The 22410-nt window shown below is 35.0% G+C and overlaps 1 protein-coding gene across 2 annotated transcripts in view; it reads right to left on the reverse strand.

Moving 5' to 3' along the window:
- GBE1 (1,4-alpha-glucan branching enzyme 1) overlaps positions 1-22410 on the reverse strand; it is a 290841-nt gene that overhangs the window by 13186 nt on the left and 255245 nt on the right. For both annotated transcript variants that reach the window (XR_009563687.2, XM_030860958.3), the window contains exon 15: positions 4572-4689. Coding sequence is in view for 1 of the 2 variants with exons in the window: in XM_030860958.3 (XP_030716818.1) it covers positions 4572-4689 (118 nt within the window). In the remaining variant the exon portion in view is untranslated. The remainder of the gene's footprint in view (positions 1-4571; positions 4690-22410) is intronic.

The raw sequence follows: 22410 nt of genomic DNA on the forward strand, positions 1-22410 counted from the left end.
ACAATATTGTCCTGGCAGAAAAACAGAAATATAGATCAATGGAACAAGATAGAAAGCCCAGAGATTAACTCACACACCTATGGTCAACTAATCTATGAAAAAGGAGGCAAGGATATACAGTGGAGAAAAGGCAGTCTCTTCCATAAGTGGTGCTGGGAAAACTGGACAGCTACAAGTAAAAGAATGAAATTAGAACACTCCCTAACACCATACACAAAAATAAACTCAAAATGGATTAAGGACTTAAGTGTAAAACGGACACTATAAAACTCTTAGAGGAAAACATAGGAAGAACACTCTTTGACATAAATCACAGCAAGATCTTTTTTGACTCAACTCCTAGAATAATGGAAATAGAAACAAAAATAAACACATGGACCTAATGAAAGTTAAAAACTGTTGCACAGCAAAGGAAACCATAAACAAGACAAAAAGACAACCCTCAGAATGGGAGAAAATATTTGCAAATGAATCAACGGACAAAGGATTAATCTCCAAAATATATAAACAACTCATGCAGCTCAATATTAAAAAAACAAACCACCCAATCCAAAAATGGGCAGAAGACCTGAACAGACATTTCTCCAAAGAAGATGTACAGATGACTAAGAGGCACAAGAAAAGCTGTTCAACATCACTAATTATTATAGAAATGCAAATCAAAACTACAATGAGGTATCACCTCACACTGGTTAGAATGGGCATCATCAGAAAATCTACAAACCATAAATGCTTGAGAGGGTGTGGAGAAAAGGGAAACCTCTTGCACTGCTGGTGGGAATGTAAATTGATACAGCCACTATGGAGAACAGATGGAGGTTCCTTAAAAAACTAAAAATAGAATTACCATATGACTCAGCAATCCCACTACTGGGCATATACCCTGAGAAAACCATAATTCAAAAAGACACATGCACCCCAATGTTTATTGCAGCACTATTTACAATAGCTAGGTCATGGAAGCAACCTAAATGTCCATTGACAGACAAATGGATAAAGAAGATGTGGTACATTTGTACAATGGAATATTACTCAGCCATAAAAAGTCACAAAATTGGATCATTTGTAGAGGTGTGGCTGGACCTAGAGATTGTCATACAGTGAAGTAAGTCAGAAAAAGAAAAGCAAATATTGTATATTAACGCATATATGTGGAATCTAGAAAAATGGTACAGATGAACCTGTTTGCAAAGCAGAAATAGAGACACAGATGTAGAGAACAAATGTAAGGACACCAAGGGGGAAAAGCAGGGGGTAAGTGTTGGGGGGTGTGATGAACTCAGTGATTGGGATGGACATATATACACTTATATGTATAAAATAGATAACTAATAAGAACCTGCTGTATAGCACAGGTAACTCCACTTTGCTGTACAGTAGAAACTAGCACAACACTGGGAAACAACTATACCCCAATAAAAAAACATAAAAAAATTAAAAAATAAAATAAATGGAGTCATTCCTAAAGCATCAGTAGTTATCGAAAACAAGATGCTGCTGCTGAGAAGACAGGGCCAATCTTTACCTTTTGACCGAGTTGGATCAGAATTCTATTACAGGCAGTGTTCTATTTCTCATGTGCTTGCAGTGCTGTATTCCTCTACCTCTTATGGAGACTTATCTGACCTTCTCCATTCCACCTGCTAATTTAGAACTGCACAGTCCATATTTGGAAGATCAATTCAATTAGTGCTTGAAAAGTAATCTCTTGACTGTTGCTGCCACTGGTTACTTGGCTCGTTTTAATTATAACAGAATATCTTTGCTCTTAAAAAATCAAAAGGATGTCAAGATATTTTTTGCCCACCCTCAAAGATTGCAAGCCCTCGCCTAAGATGATAATTTTTCCAAAATTGGGAGAATATCCTCAAAGCACCTAGTGTCTTGACACGCTTAAAATACCTAAATAATTATTGAATAGTCACAACAATAGTAACTTTTGAATACATGTGCAGTACCATTTTGCAGCTTCCCCAAAGCTTGGCTGTGTTAATTAATTTAGGCCTCGCAAGAACCTCTTGCTGTAGGCAGGATACTATTATTAATCCTTACTATGCAGACAGGGAAACCGAGTCACAAAAAGATCAAATTACTCAAGTTCTCATAGCTGGTAAATGATCCCAAATTCCCTGCCATGACATGTTGTGGTCTTTTTTACTATATTACCAGGCTTCCCTTCCCAACAGAGCCCTCTTTGGATACACGAACCTTTAGGAAAGTTGGCTATATAACATTTTTGCTATCGGAAACTTTCAAACCCCTTTCAGTCTAGTTCAACTGGTTCAAGTTCAGCTTTATCACAAGTGGGTGCTACTTCTCCATGACTCCTCTTTATGAGCTGTCACCTTCCCTAACCCCTCAGGGGTCTCTAACTCTTTTGGTTATTTCAGAGCTTTAAGATCATTTTCTTGTTCATGTCAGAAACTATTTGTATCAGTCTTATTTTACATGTCAAAACTGAATGTTCTGACAAACTACAGCAATCATTCTTTGGAGATAGAATCCACTAGCAGCTTTGAGCCCTCCCTCTTGAAAATACATATGAATCTAGATCTCTATCTAAGCCATATCAACATCATCAACACCCCACCTCAACACACACATAGGGTAACACCTAGGTTTCCTAAGGCTACTGACTTTCCTCAGAGCTGATAATCAACAACTTAATCTTGCTCATCCCTGCTTGTTTTATTTATTTTATGCCACTGTCTTTGACATATATAATATGGCAGCTTACAAAGTAAGGTGCTGGTACCACCCTAAGAGTTGGGGATATAGTAGAAAAATGGAGGAGCCAGGGGTACCAAACAGATTCTCATGCTTGACTTTTACCCAAACTTAAAAAAAAATGAGAGAATTTAACAGCAATGATAAAGCCATACATTTGTGGGATACATCCTGGCCTCACATAAGTGAAACAAATCTTTCCTTTTTCTTTTTTTTCCTTCTTTTTCTTTATTGGAGTATAATTGCTTTACAATGTTGTGTCAGTTTCTGCCGCACGTTGAAGTGAATCAGCCATACGCATACATACATTCCCTCCCTCTTAGACCTCCCTCCCCCCCACCATCCCACCCAACGAGGCCATCACAGAGCACCAAGCTAAGCTCCCTATGCTATACAGCAGGTTCCCACTAGCTATCTATTTTATGCATGGTAGTGTATTTATGTCAAACCTTACCTCCCAATTCATCCACCCTCCCCTTACCCGCTCCGTGTCCACACGCCCATTCTCTATGTCTGCCTTTCTATTCCTGCCCTGCAAATAGGTTCATCTGTGCCATTTTTCTAGATTCCACATACATGCGTTAATATACGATATTTGTTTTTCTCTTTCTGACTTAAATCTTAATCCAAGACCTTTTATTGTGAAACAAACAAAAAAATGCAGATCTGAGACAGAGAGAAGAGGGAAGAGGAAGAAAGATAGATATATAACTAGTCAGGAAAAGGAAAACATACATAATGCAGATGTGGACTTGGCCATAAATTAAACGAAGAATTCCTCCAAATCTGCAGAGCTTCTAAATTCTACATTAATTTTTTTTATTGATATAGTTGATTTATAATATTAGTTTCAGGTGTACAACATAGTGATTCAAAATTTTTATATATTATACTCCATTTATAGTTATTATAAAATATTGGCTATATTCTCTGTGCTGTACAATATATCCTTGCAGCTTATTTATTTTATACATAGTAGTTTGTACTTCTTAATCCCTCCCCCTATCCTGCTGTTACCCCCTTCCCTCCCCACACTGGTAACCACTAGTTTGTTCCGTATATCTGTGACTCTATTTCTGTTTTGTTATATTCATTTGTTTGTTTATTTTTCAGATTCCACATATAAGTGATAACAAATGGTATCTGTCTTTCTCTGTCTGACTTACTTCACCAAGCATAATACCCTCCAGGTCCATCCATATTGTTGCAAATGGCAAAATTTTATCTACATTTTTAAAATAAATTAAATTTAGTAGTCTAAAGCAATGTTCTTTCATTGTGTCAACATCACAAAGTAAAAGTTAGTTAATATAATACAACACTCTCCTCAGTAATATAAGGAAACCAGAGAATTTTATAACTAGAATGAATTCAGTCATCAATAACTACATGAAAGAAAAAGATGTATATACAGATTCTTTTAAGGTGTTTTAAATTAAACTTCATTAGATAACCAATAATGTAGAAATCTGCTTAATGTAAAATATTACAGAGAAAGCAAGAACAGAAAGAAAGTAAATTGTATAAAAATAGAAATATTCATAACAGAAAACTAAAATGTGCCTTCCTTTTATTTTTTGAGAAATAATTTTTAATCCTATTAATATTCAAATTTCCTCAATTGTCAGCTAAATATCCTGTATTATTTGTTTTTCCAAAACCCAGTTCAGTCTAGCACCACACATTGCATCTATTTTTTTAGTGCAATCCTATTTCCCTACTCTCTGCCTTGTCTCCAAGTTGCTTACTTGTTGAAGAGTTGTTTCCTTGGACAAAAACACATCATTTTGAAAATACAGAATTAAATTTAAATGAAATGAAAATACCTTAAAAATCTTACTTACCAAAAGAGAATAGGGACAGTTGTTATGTTCAAAAGGTTTAGAAAAGAAATCGGTATTGTGGTCCAGTCTCTGGTGTCCTCCATATTCCGCTGCATCTGAATCTAGCACAATTTTGTACGTACAACTCTTAAGGAACCACAACGGTTTAGGAGTTGAATGAGACATTATAAAACACTTCTGAGACAGGACTTAAAAGTGAGTATTTTGAAAACTGTTTAATGATGATTTGTGCTATGTTCTCATTTCTTCTCTAGGATTTCTGAGTTTGAGTTTATCATGTTTGAAAGGCGCTTTATAGGCTATCTAGTCCGCACACCCGTGGGATCCTTGTTATCCTTTTATCACAGCTCGTCACATGATCATCCATACCTATTAACGAAGAATCTACTTTCCTCTTCATGTAACTAATTCCATTTGTTAGAAATTCTTCTCCATATTAAACAGAATTTTGATTTCTTGGGACTTTTTCTACCCAGAAAAGCCATAAAGAATAAGTTCAAAATACAGTAATTTTCAAATATTTAACAATAGCTATTTTGTCTCCATGTGTCCTCTGCATACATAACTAAATACTTACTAAATGTAATCCCAGAACCTTTGATCATTACTCATTTGATATGGCTTTTTACTATTTCCCTATCTCTGAATTCATTGCAGTTTGCTAGATCCTGGTTGATAAAGTGAGGAACACAGAAGAGAACTAAAGGTCCATGTGTGGCCTGAAGACCAAGTAGGCTCATTCTTTCCCCTTGGTTACAAGCAGCATGCTTCTATTAATGCACAAGATCATGCAAACATACTATCCATCATGCCACAGGTGGATTCATGTTGCAATCATGTGATCTGCTACAACTTAACATCTGATTTTTCACAATGAGCTATTATGCATGTTAGCATTATTGTATTTATAACAAAATAACAGCTATGGTTATTATGTTCAAACTTATGCTCAGAAAGTCTAGAAATGATACTTGATTAAAAAATCCACAAGTAAATATAAATGGGTACCTAGAAATTTAAGTTTCTTCTAGCCTAAGGAGGGAGACAGGTGTCTAGGTGCTTTGTATTTTCTTTTCCTCGTATATAAATATTTAATCTCAGAAACATTTGTACCTTTTCATTACAGCTAAAGTTATCACATTAAAAGTACATGGGAAAAAAAAAGTACATGTGGATAACAAACTATGACCATATTTTCATGCCTAGGGGACTTCTGTGTGGGTAAGAGATGCAGATGGACGCACCACAGGAACTTTTGCTGGGAGTGGTGGCGCCATTTCAGTCAATCCAGGTCAGCCTACTCTGATGCAAATTTAGACTAATACCGTAATCAGCATGTTACTGTGTTTAAAAGAGAGGGAGAGGGAGGGGGAGAAAGACTGAGTTCAAAAGGTGACTACTGGGCACAAGCTCATTCTAAAGTCACTCAGTAGAGCTGCACATGATTTGAGCATATGGATTTATTTAATGGGGAAATACACACAGTGAACATAAATCATTAGGGGCATGGTAAATAAATGAAGCATTGTGGAATGAAAGGAACTACTAAAATAAAAGTTTAGTTTTGGTTCTTCATCCTAGTTCATTAAATACTTGCACAGTCTTCAAAAAGCATTAAACAAAAACAAAAAGAGTACAATACAGTTTAGAGAATAATGACCTAGAATCCTTTCTAAAACACTGGAAATACAGTATCAATTATTAAATTATTGGTTAACAGCATAGATTATTGGTAGTTGTGACTGAAGACAGCAAGTATACCATGAAAAGCACCGATTCCTAACCTGTGGGTTGATAATCACTGGTCATTGTGTTATAAGGGTCTCACAGAATGAGTAATTATGTTATTAAAAGGGACTGGGATGGATTTTATATGTACATTGTCTGAAGACTAAATTATGTTATTATACCCATTTGGTACTGTATTTCAAAGAATATGCACTTTTTTGATTAATGAGATATAAATTCATTTAAAAAATCACAGAATTTGTAGTAAGTTTTTTGATATATTTTCTCAATCAAGGATACTGAAAGAACAATTGTTATATAAGAAGCAATTTTTTTTGACATTGAAAGGGGTCATCACACTGAAAATGGTTAGAATCTACTCACTTAATCTATAATTTATAGCTATAAAGAAAAAGCTTACAAAAGCCATAAAGTTTCAAAATATCAGTTTAGACATATTTCTCTGATCTATAATTTAAAGAAAAAAATTCTGTTGTGGCCACTTTCGGAATTCCCCAGCCCTGTGTCTCTATTACCCAGGGAATACAGCCATGTCCTTTAGAAAACACATCCCTTAAACTCCAGAAATTCCAACAATTTAAAACACTAGATTAAAAGTAATGATTGTGAAAGAGCTTTATAATTGTAAATTACTACAACATACTACTCAAGTGTCAACTTAAAAAAATGCACAATGTTAGAGTTGCTAGTTAAGTTTTATTTGGGGCAAAATGAGGACTGTAGTCTGGGAGACAGCGCCCCAGATAGCTCTGAGAAACTGCTCCAAAGAGGCAGGGGGGAAGGTCAGTATATATATGGTTTTGGTGACGGGGGAGTACATGCAATCAAGCGCATATTTTTTACAGAAGTTTTCTACTAGTCTCGTGCAGGTTACTGCTAGTCACAGGAGCAGACGTCACGATGAAGGAGTTTAGTGCTTTTCTATATATGAGGAGATACAAGAATTGGGCTCATAAAATTGCTCCTGAAAATATCTAACTATCTGAAGGCCTGATCTGCCAGTTTTTCCCAGAGCACAGAGTGCCTCATTTCTGCTCTCCACCCTGAACTCCTTTCAGGGGGTGTTGAAAGTCAGCAGATGCAGCAGCTCATGATTTAATCCTTGTAGACGTAGATGGCAAGTGCCAATGGAAAATGCCAATTCATAGTTGACACAAAAATCAGGCAACCCCGTCTTTTAGGAACACTGCTTAGCATAAACATTTTTAAAGAGGTTTTATGCGCAATTGGATTTTTGTTTTTCTCTTCTCTCACTCAGGCATTCCCTCACTCCCTATTTCTCATGTACATGTGAGCACACACAAACAGACACACAGATACACACATGCACATGACGTGGGACCCACACAGCACCAATATCCCTACAAAGCCCTGTCTTCCACTAAAGAACATCCCTCTGAAAATATAACTCAGAGCCAATTTACACTTAAACTACCTTCTTCATGTGGTTTCCAGTTCCACAGTGGATAAAACAAATTTAGCAGGACATCTCAACACCTTCACATCTCTTTAATTCATAGCTACCTCCCTACACCTAGCAGACTGCCTTCTCATAATAGCTTCTCAATACATCTTTGAAACTGATATTCAGGATGACAATCCTGATTCACCAAGAAAGGCCAAATTACATGTCTTATTTTTTATATTCGAGGGAAGTAGGAGAAATTATTTTCCCATTCACTTAATACACACAATGTAGGAGGCACTGTACAAGATATAAAAAAAAAATGACTAAGATGTGGTTTTAGTTCACATGCAACTCATAGCCTATTAAGGGGAGATTAGAAATGAATATGAATGTCTATAAATAAAACAGAAAGCAATATGCAATGAGAGGTAGAGCCAAGGAGGGAAGGTAGGATTGACAGTCTATAAACAAAAACTTTTGAAGGCTAGGCTAGACTGTTAAGATTTATTTTGTAATTAAGTATGAGAACATTGAAGGTTTGTGAGAAAGGTTATGACAATCAAAAAAATTAACCTGGGGCTTCCCTGGTGGCGCAGTGGTTGAGAGTCCGCCTGCCGATGCAGGGGACACGGGTTCGTGCCCTGGTCCGGGAAGATCCCACATGCCGCGGAGCGGCTAGGTCCGTGAGCCATGGCCGCTAAGCCTGCGCGTCCGGAGCCTGTGCTCCGCAATGGGAGAGGCCACAACAGTGAGAGGCCCGTGTACCGCAAAAAAAAAAAAAAAAAAAAAAAAATTAACCTGAAGGTTGAGGGTAGAATAGGATGAACAAAGGAAAGACTAAGTCAGAGAAACCAGCCAGGGACCTAACAATGGTTCACGGATAGTAGTATGGCTAAACTTGGATAATGCAAATGGAGAGACATACATAAACCAATGAGATTTTGGATGTGCAACTAATGGTACTCAAATGTAAGGAAACTGATGCTCAATTTGGGGAAACACTTGGAAGGGGAGAATAATTGTGCCCAAAGACACACAATAAGTTTAGTGGCAGAGCTGGGATGTAGACACAAGTCAAATTCAGATCTAATTACCCTACTCTCCTCAAGTGGATGCCTATTTTATGCCAAGAATCAGGCAAAGTGTTTTCGCAGGCAATTTCTTGTTTAATTCTAAATTTAGATTCTAAGCATAAAGAGGTTGGAATGAACATGACATGAAGAATAAAAACAAGGAAAATAGATAAAGTGATATCCATCTGAGTGTTTAATTAAATTTAAAAGATTGGTGTTAAAGGACTGTAATTCTTAACATTACTTAAGGAGTCTGGATATCTGAGGTTTATTGCATTTGTTCTAGATCAATTTCTTGTTTAGTTGGTTCATTTGGTCACTTGATTGGGGAACACAAAATTATTGAACTGAAAAAATGTACCTTGCTCAATTTGGGAAAATACAGCAGGGAAAGAATGATAGAATTTTTATAGAGATTTTCTTTTAAAAAAGGAGATCAAATAGATCCCTATCCATTTGGTCATCATTTTAAAATATTATTTCTTCTTATTTTAAATTCAAGAGCTTCCTAAGTATTTGATATATCTATCAACAGGTTGAAGTAGATAAGAAGTTTTAAGCATTATTTTATCATGTGTCCTTAAATTTGAACCAAGGAAGAGCCATGTTCTGAAGACCTGTACTAATAAGATTAAAGAACAGTGAAGACATGAAGACTCTTAAATTCAATGGCTCTTCAAATACTTCAAAAGCTGCTGTGTTTGCTCAGCCACTTGATAAAGTGTCTGTTCAAAGTATAAGGATTTTGATGTAAGAAGTACTATCGTTTAAATCATTCTGCACTATACTCACTTCACTCCTGCTGAAGAAACTAAGGACATTTATTGTAAGGTACAAACCCTGAGGTTTCAGACTGAGTGACAATAAAAGGGGTTCTCTAGTGACTAGGTGGCCATAAAGATGGCAAAGCTGGTAAGTTACCATATATCTTTAAATCTAAGACACCTTCAATTTTAAGATGAATTATTTTATACACCTCCAATAAAGAGAAAAATATCACTACCATGATAATCACTGTAAGATACATCCCAATTGAAGACATGTTAAAATGTGAAAAAAATGTACACTTAGAATATATGAATTTGGTACGTTATTTTTAGATCTGATTCTTTAATCAACCCACCCATAGTATTATGATTGCAATAACTTTTGGGAGTTAAGTGACCCCAGGAGAGAGAATCTGTATCAAAGGCAGAAAACAGTAGGTACGAAATTCTAAGGAACTGTGAACAAACATCTGGCAGTATAAGAACAGGTGGTAGAAAACCAAAATAATTTCATGTTTTTAACAGTCTAAAGATAACCACCCAGCACAGGACTTGCCTCAATGTTCTAACATAATGCTCCCCTTTCTATGTTTCATGAATTGAATTTTATTTATTGCCAGCCCTAATTCACAAAATCTTAGGTTATGGCTGTATAGCGTCTCAAATAGATCTGTCTCTCTATTTTATAAATATAGTTAAATTATACATCATTTATTGTCCTGAACTACAGAAATGGTCATAAATGACAACCTTTAGTTGCTCTCTCTGCTCTCTTTCCAAATATAGAAGTAGCAAAAACTTGTAATGTGTTGCTGTATGTTTTATGAATGTATGTGTGTTAGAGTGAGGCAGGTGTGTGTGTGTGTGTGTATCTGATTTAGGCATTTCTATCTTTAGCTCTGTCATCTAGAATATACGATGATTTAAAAATTCACCAATGGAAATGGAAATGATATTTTCATTATTTGTTTGAAACTATTATAGGGCGATGGACATTTATGAGTATATTACTTTCAATAGACAATATCCATTTAGTTTTTTGCTCTACCTAACTTTAATTTTAAAAAAAAACTCCCCCAATATTATACTATTTCTAAAATAAAATTAAAAGAGGGTAAAATAAAAATAAATAGGAAATTTACTACTGAATGTAGTCGAAGTATATTTTAAATATAATGAAAGCCAAGTGGAAATTCCCTTTAAGGGTACAATATATTTTTTAAAATTTTTATTAGTTTACATTAAAATTTTATTGTCCTTGAAAAAAGCAACAACTTCAACGCATGAGCTACACGTGCATTCAAGTTTGTGAACAATGTTTTCATTAAAAGTTTAAATGACAACCACATGTTTTAATTAAGTGAAAAACAAAAGTATATTTCTAGTATAATTTAGAATGTGCTTGTTTCATCAGTAGGTTCTGATTTTAGCCTAAAAAATAAACTCCAACTCCTGCAAGCTTACTTCCTTAACTATACATTCTTAGAAATTGTACAATGCAGAATAACAATAAAGTAAACTCAAAGGATGAGGGGGTCAAATATAATCTACCATGTTAATTAACGGATTGCTATGCTTTTTGAAATGCATTTTCAAGCAAATTATTAGTTCATTCTTAGGCACCAAATTGAATAATATAAAATATTGAGCACTACATAGTTCTCTATGCAAATAGAAATATTATTCTAAATACTTAACAGAATTCTTTGACTAACCTAATTAGGAACTTTTCTTTGTCCTAGAAGATTATATAACTTGAACTAAAAAATGTCACTGTTTCTCAGTAACTCAAGAAAGGAAAATAAGGAAAAAATATGCCCACACTTCTAGACTAACCTCCCTCTAAAACTGTTGGTCTTTGTCTGTGACATTAAAGATTATTACCCAAAGAACTTATAAATTCAATTATTTGATGAAGCAATAGCAATTATTTAGAACTGCAAAAGAAAAAACAACCAATTTTTATACATCTTTTAAACACATACTTTGTCATCAAAATGAGTTTTGACCATGCAGATGCAACATTTTTTACAAACATATTGTGCTTGTGCTTTTGAACTCAAAATAATTTTGACATAGGCTATAAAGAAACGTCTTCACCCAAACTTACTCTAATACATCCTTTAATAGAGTCCTATGCAATGTATATATAAATGGAAAATATAATTGGAACCTTCAAAGTTCCTGAAAAATAACGACAATTAGCGTAAGCATCATCTAAGCTATTTCATGCAGACAGACAAGAATAGGAGAAAGCATCCTAAAACAGTAAAATACAGTGGGTGCATGGCTTTGGGGTCCAACAATTGCATTCTAAACTCGATTCTGCCAATTACCAACTGTGTGTCTTCCAGCAAGTTACTGAATTTCCTGGAGGCTCAGTTTCTCACTGGTAAAATGGAGGTAATATATCAGAGGGTTGCTGCAAGGATTCACAGAAGCAATGTACATCAAGTGCTTAACACAGTGCCCAGTGCTGGGAAAAATGCTCAAGTTATTAGCTGCTCTTTATATTATTATTATTATAGACCCTGGACCATTTAAACTGCTGTCTAAAGTGATGAAAAATGTAAAAGTAGGTTGATTTACTTTCTTACTTTTTACGCCCAACTTGGCCTTTGCTTCCTTTGTGACCTTTTTTTCCATTCCTTTCTCCCATGTCTTTGTTCTCACTAGAATCTAAACACTTTTCCTGTTATTTAAACAAGCTGAACATTGAAGTTTGATTGGACAGTACATTGAACTATTTGAGGACTACACACTTTTTAAAATTTTATGATTTTTTTTTTTTTTTCGGTACGTGGGCCTCTCACTGTTGTGGCCTCTCCCGTTGCGGAGCACAGGCTCTGGACGCGCAGGCTCAGCGGCCATGGCTCACTGCCCCAGCCGCTCCACGGCATGTGGGATCTTCCCGGACCGGGGCACAAACCCGTGTCCCCTGCATCGGCAGGCGGACTCTCAACCACTGCGCCACCAGGGAAGCCCTAACATTTTATGAATTTTTAAAAATGCTCCTCATGCTTCTGAGAAAGATTGAGAAGCCTATTCTGAACATCCTAACTGAAAATTAAACACTTCCCCACACGCTCTTGCATTTGTCCTGATTTTTCAACACAGCATTATCAACTTTTATCATCCTATAAATTTAATTATTATATTTTCTCTCTTCCTTTAATTAAAATAAACCTCTATAAGAGAAATATGTCTTTCCCCATCCCCCCTCTTCCCCTCTACCTGGGACCTAGATTAGTACCTGGAATATTTATTGAGTGGATCTTCTTTTCATTATTTTCCTATGGTAGTATCCTCCTTGGGTTTTGATCTATGCATGCTCTTGCTAAACTTTAAGAAATAATTTAACACTACTTTAGTCATAAAAGAACAACCTTGATTTTCTTCCCTCATTTTATAGAGTTAATATTCCAGATCCGTACAATGTAACGTCTAACACAATCCCATTTCATTATCTATAAAGTTTTACTTGGACATTTTAAAAGATTTTTTTCCTTCTTTCTGGAACAGTCACAACAGTTAAACAGATGCATGTCAGCTTGAAGCAATTAATTCTCAAGTGAATAACTCTGATTGGTATGAGCCCTGGAGACAGACATTTTATATAATTCTTAGTTGAAGTGGATAAATGATTACATGTTTACTAAAGTCGACATATACTCAAAGACTTGTATTTTCAACTTGACTGCTTAGCCTTCTTTATACAGATGACTGAAGTTAAGCATTGAACATCAAAATGACTGTGAAAAATCATATATATATGATTTTATACATAATTTGGCAAGGCCAGGATATGCACTTAGGTATAATATTTTCTACACTCTACCACCATCTGCCAGTTAAAGTCTGCAAAGTAAATGAACATTAAAATACTTAAACATTTGAAAGCTTACTCTTTTAGTGTTGGTAGTAGAAACACCCTTTTTCTTTATTTGAAGTCAAAATTTATTAGGAGTAATGTATAGTCTATATTCTTCTTTCTCTTTTAACTTTTAAGACCAAATAGAAAATCTGATACTTTAGGGCTTACTCAGTGCTTCAGAAAGGTAAATGAGAAGGGGCTGAGCTAGCTTTCCTTGAGAAACTGTCAAGTAAAGCTTACAGGAGTATGTGTGTATGTGTGTGTGTGTGTGTGTGTGTGTGTGTGTGCGCGCGCACATGCATCATTACTCCCAGTCATTCCTGAGCACTTCTGGGCACACAGTCAGTAACCATCAAAACTTTACCTAGGTTGATGATTGTGAGGAAAAAGATTCAAAGTAAACATTTCTCCACAGGCACCAAAAAAATTGAGTGAGAGAGCTTTAAACACACATACACATGTGATTGCTAATATATATTTTTTCCAGGGGTATAATAAATCTAGTATAGTAGTTTGCAATTATCTTGAAAACAATCATATTGGTTTAATCTTACTAGGTAGATGTGGAAAAGAATTACACAAGAAAAGAGTAAAGCTGCTAAGTTATTTCTGAAAAGTGCATTTTTGTACAATTCAAAACAAAATGAACCAATGTTTTGGCTATGATAGTCAAATATAAAGATGATTTACATAATTGAAATGAGCAAAAATTCTGGCACATTTTGGATCAAATTCTATGTAGACTTAATTATTTATTTTTATAGTTATTTCACAAATGTTGAGTTTTATTTAGACTATCCAAATATTATTAAAATTCCAAAGTGATGTGACTACTATGGTCATGAAAGAGTTAACCAAATCCAGCAAGACAATTCTGTATATCCCTTAGGTAAGTTGTCTGAAGCTGTCAACAAACAAAATATCACCAGGAATAAATTTCCTACATTCGAAATTATTAAGGCAAGAAAAGGAAATATATACAATTAAATGAAAGAAAGCTGATGATAGCAGGACGCTTCTCTTTCACCTCTTTGTAAAGTGTTCTTTATTCTATGGGATTTTTAGTCCCCAGACTCTTTATCCTCTAACATCCTTCAGCACCTAGCATGACACTTTCCCAATCTGCACTTGAAGCTGAAATATACTTAGATTTATATCCTGGTTTAACAAATATTTGAGCAGTCATCTTTTTCCTTAAAAAATCATTTTATCCCTTTAAAGTGAATATGTTTATTTTAAAAATACTCCAGCTAAATTGATCTGTGTTTGTGTCAGAAACTAGGACAGTGTAACACTGCAAAAAATGACATTTAGTCAGAGACACCATTAACTTCTACAAAGAGAAGCAGAGAAAACAAATAAAATTATAAGTAGTTAGTGAGACACACTTTACTTATTTTAATGGTGTTTCTACAGGGCAACAAAAGGTGAATTATCTGGTGCCCAAGTAAAAAACTGTGCTGAACTTACAGGAACTAGACTTAAATCACATTTATTCACTTACTAAGAATATGATCTTGTGAAAGTTATAAATCTTTCTAATGCTTATATTTAATTTGAGGATAAAAATACTTGCCTGACCCCATCACTAAGATGATGTGAGGGCAAGATGAGTCAATATAAATAAAAGTATTCATACACTGTCAAGTGTTATGCAATTTAACTTTTGGTACTAATTTGGAAACCATCTCTAAAATACATCTGATCCAACCAATTCTATTTAATTGAATAGAACCAGGTCATGCTACAGTTCTTCTATCTTTCAAAAAGCTATGATTCCAGACTGCTCAGTATTTCCGAACAGTCATTAAACATCACAAAATTTCACTTAGTGAATAGGGGAAGACCATGGTAGAAGGGGCAATTAGGGATCATCTTCACAGAGCTACAGTTGAAGTTATGAGCATGTGTGAGTTCTTTAAGGGAAAAGAGCAAGAAAAAAGAATAAATGATTGGGTTTGGATCTGAGGGGAAAAAAGACAACACAAAGAGTGATTAGAGAAGAAAGGGGAATCAAGATAGTGGTGCAGCATGTGGAGAAAGTGGAGGTAAGGAAGAAAGGTGGGCCAATGGCACAAGAATGAGGAAAAGATAAAGCAGGGAGCAGAAGACTTTATGACCATCGCAGCTAACAGGTACTGAACTTATAGTATGTGCTGGACACTGTTGCCAAGCCTTTCACATGCCATCAATTCATTTAATTCTGACAATAATTCTACAAGTACGTGTTTTAAAAATGATAAAACTAGGAAACAAAGAAATTTCTTTCATGAGTAAGTGGAAGAGATGGAACTTGAACTCTCAGATGGTCTTATTCCAGAGCTAATGCTCTTAACCACTATCCTAGGAAAAAGAGCAAATTTCTCAATGTTTACAAATATAAGACCCAGAAATACCTACTGCCATACAAGTTACATGAGCCTTTGTGAGATAAGAATGTTAGGGTAAGAGAACAAACTGAAGAAAGGAATGTTTCAGAATCAGAAAAGAATGCTACCACAGAGAAACTTATTTTCCTTTTGTTTTCCTTAGGCTGAACAAAAAGGAAGAGCATTAGAAGGGAAGGTAGTAGAGTGAAATTGACTATTTCCCTAAGTAATAAAGAGCTTATGGGGAAAAAATTACAGTAATGGTTATAATTTTACAGACAAAGAAAATAATCTTCTGTTTAAATTAATGTTCCTATCATAAATGTTAATTGTGTGCCAATAAAAGGTAATATGACTGCACTTAAGTTATATATTAAATAATTTTACTTAATAACATAATAAAGAATGCTTTCCTTATTCAACAGTTGGTATCATGTAACTACCGAAAGGATTAATTAGTTCCACAGATAAATTTCACAAATAAAATAGGGATTAATTAGGCATTTTGCCATCATTTAGGATAAGAGATACCACATTAATAGAATTAGAGATGGTTCTTACACATGGTTATAACTGAAACCACTGTTTCCAAGAACACATTGTTCATGGCTTTACTTTTTCCACTTTTCTCTGGAGAGACACAACTTTCTTTTGGTTGTAGCACCCATATATCCTTAAGAGCCCTTAAACATTTATAATGAACCAGTAATTAGATAATGGCTTAATTTTAAGAAATCTTCTGGAATATTCAGGTACCATTTTCAAATATAGATGAAACACTGAGCCCTCAATTTGACCCTGTGAGATTCTGTGAGAGTTAGAACAGCTTAACAGAAAATGATGAAAATAAAAATATCTCACTTATAGAAGATCCAAACAGCTTTCTCGTAGGCAGGAGATGTTCACTGAAAAAAAAAATAAAAGGGGGGGGGGTGGGCTAATTTCTACAGAGATGCAGAAGGAAAAAGTAATTTAACATTCAATATATTAGAAATTTATTTTAGATACTGAATGATCTATTTTAAAAAAGCTGGCATCAGATATAAAGGTGATATGTATAATTTATTTTTCAAAATAAAAGAGAAAAATCCGTTCTGGACTAATTAAATAAAGGACAATTTAAAAAGAAAGTTTAGATATGAAATCTTGCAGGCCAGTGTTTTCATTGTGGATTTTTCCTTCCTCTACAGTTTGCAATGCTATTCCCTAGGAAAGGAAAAAGTTTACTAAATGAGACAGTGAATGTAAAGTGCTTGCAGCATGCAAAGCATATGTTTGTAAATAGATGGTAGGTCTTATTATGAAAGTCTGTTCAGCAAGTATTCTGACAGCAGATTCCACAATTTTAAATTCTACAAAATCATGATGTATGTTATTGATAATATTTTATCAATTTTTCCTTTCTACCATTTAATTAAACATCTGCTCTAAGGGAAAAGCAATAGATTATAGAAATCTTTGTGTTTTAATTACTTAATTTTGAACAACTTTAAGGGCTCTTCCACCATTAGGAAACTGTATCCTCCATCTATCCAGCCATCCATCCATACATCCATCCATCCATCAATCAATAATTTAGCTTTTGTTTACCTAATATATTCCAAGTAAAGATATAATTGTTAATATACGAAAGACAGTCTTACCATGTATCTTGGAGTCAATTGCCATATAATAGTACCTCTTTTCACAAATTGGTAAAAATACTTATGCTAGGAACAAATGTTTTCCTCCCATTAATGACACAACTAGTAGGTGAGAATGTCCTGTTTTTATAGCATACAATAATATTTCTGATTTCTGTTTTTCCCAGAAAGACAAGAAATACAGGAGAGAAATCTTGACTGAGCTATTGTTAGATGAATTTCTGGAACCAGAGGAGACTATCACTGAGCAACTGAGCTATGAACCAAAATCAGAAATGCTGTTGAATGACACTGAATAGCACTCAGCTATTAAAAAAAAAAAACTAAAAACGTTTGTGTGTAGTAAGGGCCCACTCATTATTCATTACTACCTATAGTCTTATGAATATATATTAAACCAATCTAAAAGTGTTACAGCAGTTGCAAAATATTTTCCTTACTTTGTGATTCATCTCAAATTCCTGAGTAGAAAATGAAGCTAAATCATAGGCTCTTTATTGCCAGTGGAGGTGGGGGGTACACGTTTGTCATTATCATTACATCACAGGGGTTTTTGGACAGTGTTTAACAATGAAAAATTACCAAAAGTACCTCTAGGTAATGAGGTAATGTTTAAAAGTATTACTTTCACCTTGAAACTAAAGAAGGCTAACCAAGGTCATGAGTGTACATCCATTTTGAAGCTACAGAAACAAAAGGAGGACTTACATTAAATATAAAATTGTTAGTAGGATTACCTGTCCCCATTTGCATAAAAAGAGCTTCATCACTAAATGGACACAGAGTAAAAGCGCTTTTGTGCTCTCTCTCTCTCACACATATGCGCATGAGGAAAAGAAACATGCTTGCATCTGTTCAAAGTCACTATGTAGATCTTTTATGAGAAACCCTTGGACTTGTTTTTTTTTTCTTCCTTTAATTTTTTACCAAAATATCTAAGCCTGGAAAACTAAAAAGTTAAGCTCTACATTTTTAGTCCAGAAATTAACCTTTACATATAAAATCTTGATAGAATGTGGCAACTAGCTAATCCTAAATTAAGTCCTTTGTTTTTATTTGCTGCATAAAGCCTAGATTCTAACAAACACAGACTGTTACATAACCACGCTTCAAAGGCTTCTGTAAACTAAGCAACTCACAACAACATCTCTGCCTTCGGCGATCACACTTCAGTGAATCATCCAAGTGACCTTATATGCTCATAAGAAACTCTGTGTGCAGGTTGCAAATGTCAGTGTCTGAATTTACATTTTAAAAAGTACATCTTTCAGCAGTTTAATGAAAATATTGCAAAGATCTTGAGTCAAATCCAACTATTTACTCATCTGTTCCCTTAGCTTTAAATATTTTTGGCCTGGATTCACATATTCTTCACAAGCCATAATTTATGACGATTCCTCTTAACATTTCAATATCGTAAGAGTCTGAAAAGCCATTTGGAAAGGGGGCTGTAATAACACTATTATTCTCACCCCACCTCAAAAGCATGCTGACAAATAATTTGAAAACGTTTGTTACTAGTGTTGTTTACGCTCTCAGAGTGATAAGAATCTGTACATACCAAGACACATACCTTATAAATGAGCTGTGAGGGCTTAACATTCACATAAATATTTTACAGTAAACTTAATTGATGTGAAGCATCAGAAGGTTTCACTTTGAGCAAAGAACTACGGCACATTTATATTCTCCAGAATGCAGAGAAATCACAATAATTGACCTGAAGCAATTATTTCATGTTTTGCTTTAAAAAAAAATTATTTTTTAGTTTTTTCTTTTGGATGATGGTGACAGGGGTCACGAGGAAGAATATGTGGGGAAAAATTTGTAGAGCGTGATGGTGAGGTACTGAGGGAACCTGACGAGACTGAAGTCTGTGCCATGAAATTGTGTATAATTTTCTCATGCTACCTATTTTCCCAGAACTACAGCAAAATCCTTTTGAACATTACAGAAATAAGTCATCATCTCTAATACCACTATTGCTACCACCAGCAACTAAATGTACGCACCCATGAATGGCAGAAAGGGGCACCGTGGTCTAATAGAAAGAACATGGGCTTTGTAACACACTGCTCAACCTTCACCAGCCTGTGCTGGAGGGAAGTTGAATAGTTACTTAAAGGCCTAGTTTCCTGATCTGTCACATGAATCTAATACAACCCACCTTACGGGGCACCTGGGAATGTTAAGCTACATACTTAATAAAAATGGCTAGCAAACAGAAGGTCCTCAAAAGAGGGACCCTTCACCCATGCTCTCCCCTACGTCACTCAAAATGAGGCAGCATCATTTGTTTTATTCAAAATGGATTAGAAAGAGTAGTTTGTCCTTAGGGGCTTAGCAATTTTCCTTTTGATTCAATGCTGATTTGATAACGGTCTAAGTGAAGAAATGTGACCACAGAAATACAATAATGATTCTGATACTATAAAGGGCATTATGTTTCTTGCTTTCTCTCCAGCTAAACAATGTAAAATCATAAGCAAATACACCACATCAGGAGAATGCATTTTATCTTCCTGAGCATGTAACCTGCCAGTACATTGGGTCTCAGTTCTGCATCACCCACATTGCTATCCACTGTAGGAAAGAACGCTGGTGATTATTACACTGCAGATTAGTGGCTAAAAAGACAAATGGGAGACAGTGCCCAGGCAAAGGGTTTTTATTGTTGCTATTTCTTGTTTTCTAGAATATGGCTACAGATTCCTTTTGTAGAAATAATACGATGTCCTTTAGCAATCACCGTGAAGACCAGGTTCAAAACCTTAGTAATACAAAGCAGACAACCCTCTCAGCTTTCCAAATTTATCATCTTATTTTGAAGTGACAGCTAAAAGCATCCTTAAAGTGTTGCTTCTATTCTGCCTGGCATTGCCCCCAAAATAGCTCCCCTTACAACAGTTTCTTGGGAAGACAGTCAGCACATATGCTACACAGATCTGAGTGAAAGTTGATGTCTTGCTATTTGATATACAGGATACACAGGTTAAAAAAATGGAACTGCGCAAGAATTCAGACATGCTGCCTATTGCAGGTTTATATTTCATAGTGACAGAGGAAGTTCAAATGACTTCTTTAGAAACTTTAAATTTGTTCTGGTACCAAATCCTGCTTTTCTGGGAATTAAAAATTTGATGAATTTCCTGACTTGATTAATACATCCAATCTTGCCTCTGTGGATCCTTCACAGAGAAAAATCTGTATTCAATTCACTGGCTCAGTAGTTGGAAATACCAGTGTCATAGAAGAACACTTTGGTAAAGTCAGAAACTACAGCATAGAAATCCCAATGTTTTCGTACTTTCTATACCTGAAATGATTCTATAATGCTGAACTACAATGTTGTTTAAAGGTATAAGAACAAAGTCAGAAAGATGAAAGACCAAAAAGAAATGAGACTTGTAAAATGCTAAGGATAGTAAAAAGGACTGTTAAAGCTAAGCTAGAAACAACAAGAATCTGAAAGAAGCGATCTATCTATTGCTTAGGGGAGATGGTATGATCATAACATTAATACTCTCGTGCTCTTTTATCTTCTCTATTAATAGTTTAGAGACAAAAAATAATGTTTTTTATTTTCAATGTTAAATTTGGGATTTTAGTTAAAGTAGCTGAATAAATAAAGAATAAGGGAGATAGGACATAATACAAGTACACATAAAGAAAAGCTAAAGCTTTTTATTTGAAAGTGAATACAGTATGAGTGAAAAATGTGATGGCTGCCAGAAAAGCTGATGTAACTTTAACTCCATTAATGAGACAGCAGTCTCAAGATAAGAGGAGGTAATGGGGCACTCAATATCATACTTGCCAGACCATATCTGGAATATTCTGCTGTTAGTTCTGGAGACACAATGAAGAGGAGTGTGAACAATGCTCGGTGGATTTTGATAAGAGAGACATGATGGTAACAGGTCTGGAAAGTATCACAAGAATCTATTAAAGAAACCAGAGGTATATTTGGTCTGGAAGAGGGTAGACTAAGGAGAGGTGGTACTGTGAGGAACAAGTTAAATGCCTTTTTGATTTGAATAGCTGGCATATAGAACAGGCATTGGCCCCAGAGTACAGAATTAATGCACTTACATTTAAGGCTATATTAAAAACAAACAAACAAACTTGAATTGTTTACCTTGTGAAATAGTGAGATTCCTAAGATGGAAAGTGTTCTAATGACTGCTATGATTTGTGAAGGAGTATATAGGTGGGATTTCTGCACCGAACTGGGTCATTGGAGTATAAAGCATTTCAAAAACCGGAAGTTTTTATGATTTCAAGCTAGGAGTTAGGGCTGGCAGTAGTAATATAGCTAATTAGAAAATATGGTTTAAGGTATGTTGGAAATGCTCTCCTGCCTTCCTTTCCTCAAAAAAAAAATCCTCATTATAAAAAAAATTATTCTACTAGATATCTAGTCCATTAGGTCTTCCATACTTTTGAGTATTCAAAGAGACTGTTATTAAAATGCAGATGTCCTTGGAGGAAGCAATAACATATGGGAATTAGTTACAGCTTGTTTACAGAAAGACAGGAATGAGAAAGGCAGCAAGAGTAAATAAGGTCCAAGTGGGCACAAGTCTGTAGAAGACAAAATCCTTGTAGTAAAAGAACCAAACAATATTTCTTCAAGGTTCTCTTAGAGACGCAACAGATGACTAAGGCTGTAACTATGACTTCTATAAAGATATGGCCCAATTTTCCAAGACCTGTATATCATTACAACATTTATTGAGTACATTTTCTGAAATGAGTCATTAATATAAAGCATTCAGTATTTATCAGTATAGAAATTTTCTGTATAACAGGTGCCTATGGGCATTTAAACAAATGGCTAAATTTCGAAAGATTCAATTTGTGGCAAGGTTTACCAAAACCAAACTAGGCTTTCATGTACAGTGTAACTTTGTACCATTAAACAAAATTAACTTTGGGGGTGGATTTTACTTAGTA

Source organism: Globicephala melas, chromosome 4 (genome assembly GCF_963455315.2).
Source record: "Globicephala melas chromosome 4, mGloMel1.2, whole genome shotgun sequence".
Lineage (NCBI taxonomy): Eukaryota > Metazoa > Chordata > Mammalia > Artiodactyla > Delphinidae > Globicephala > Globicephala melas.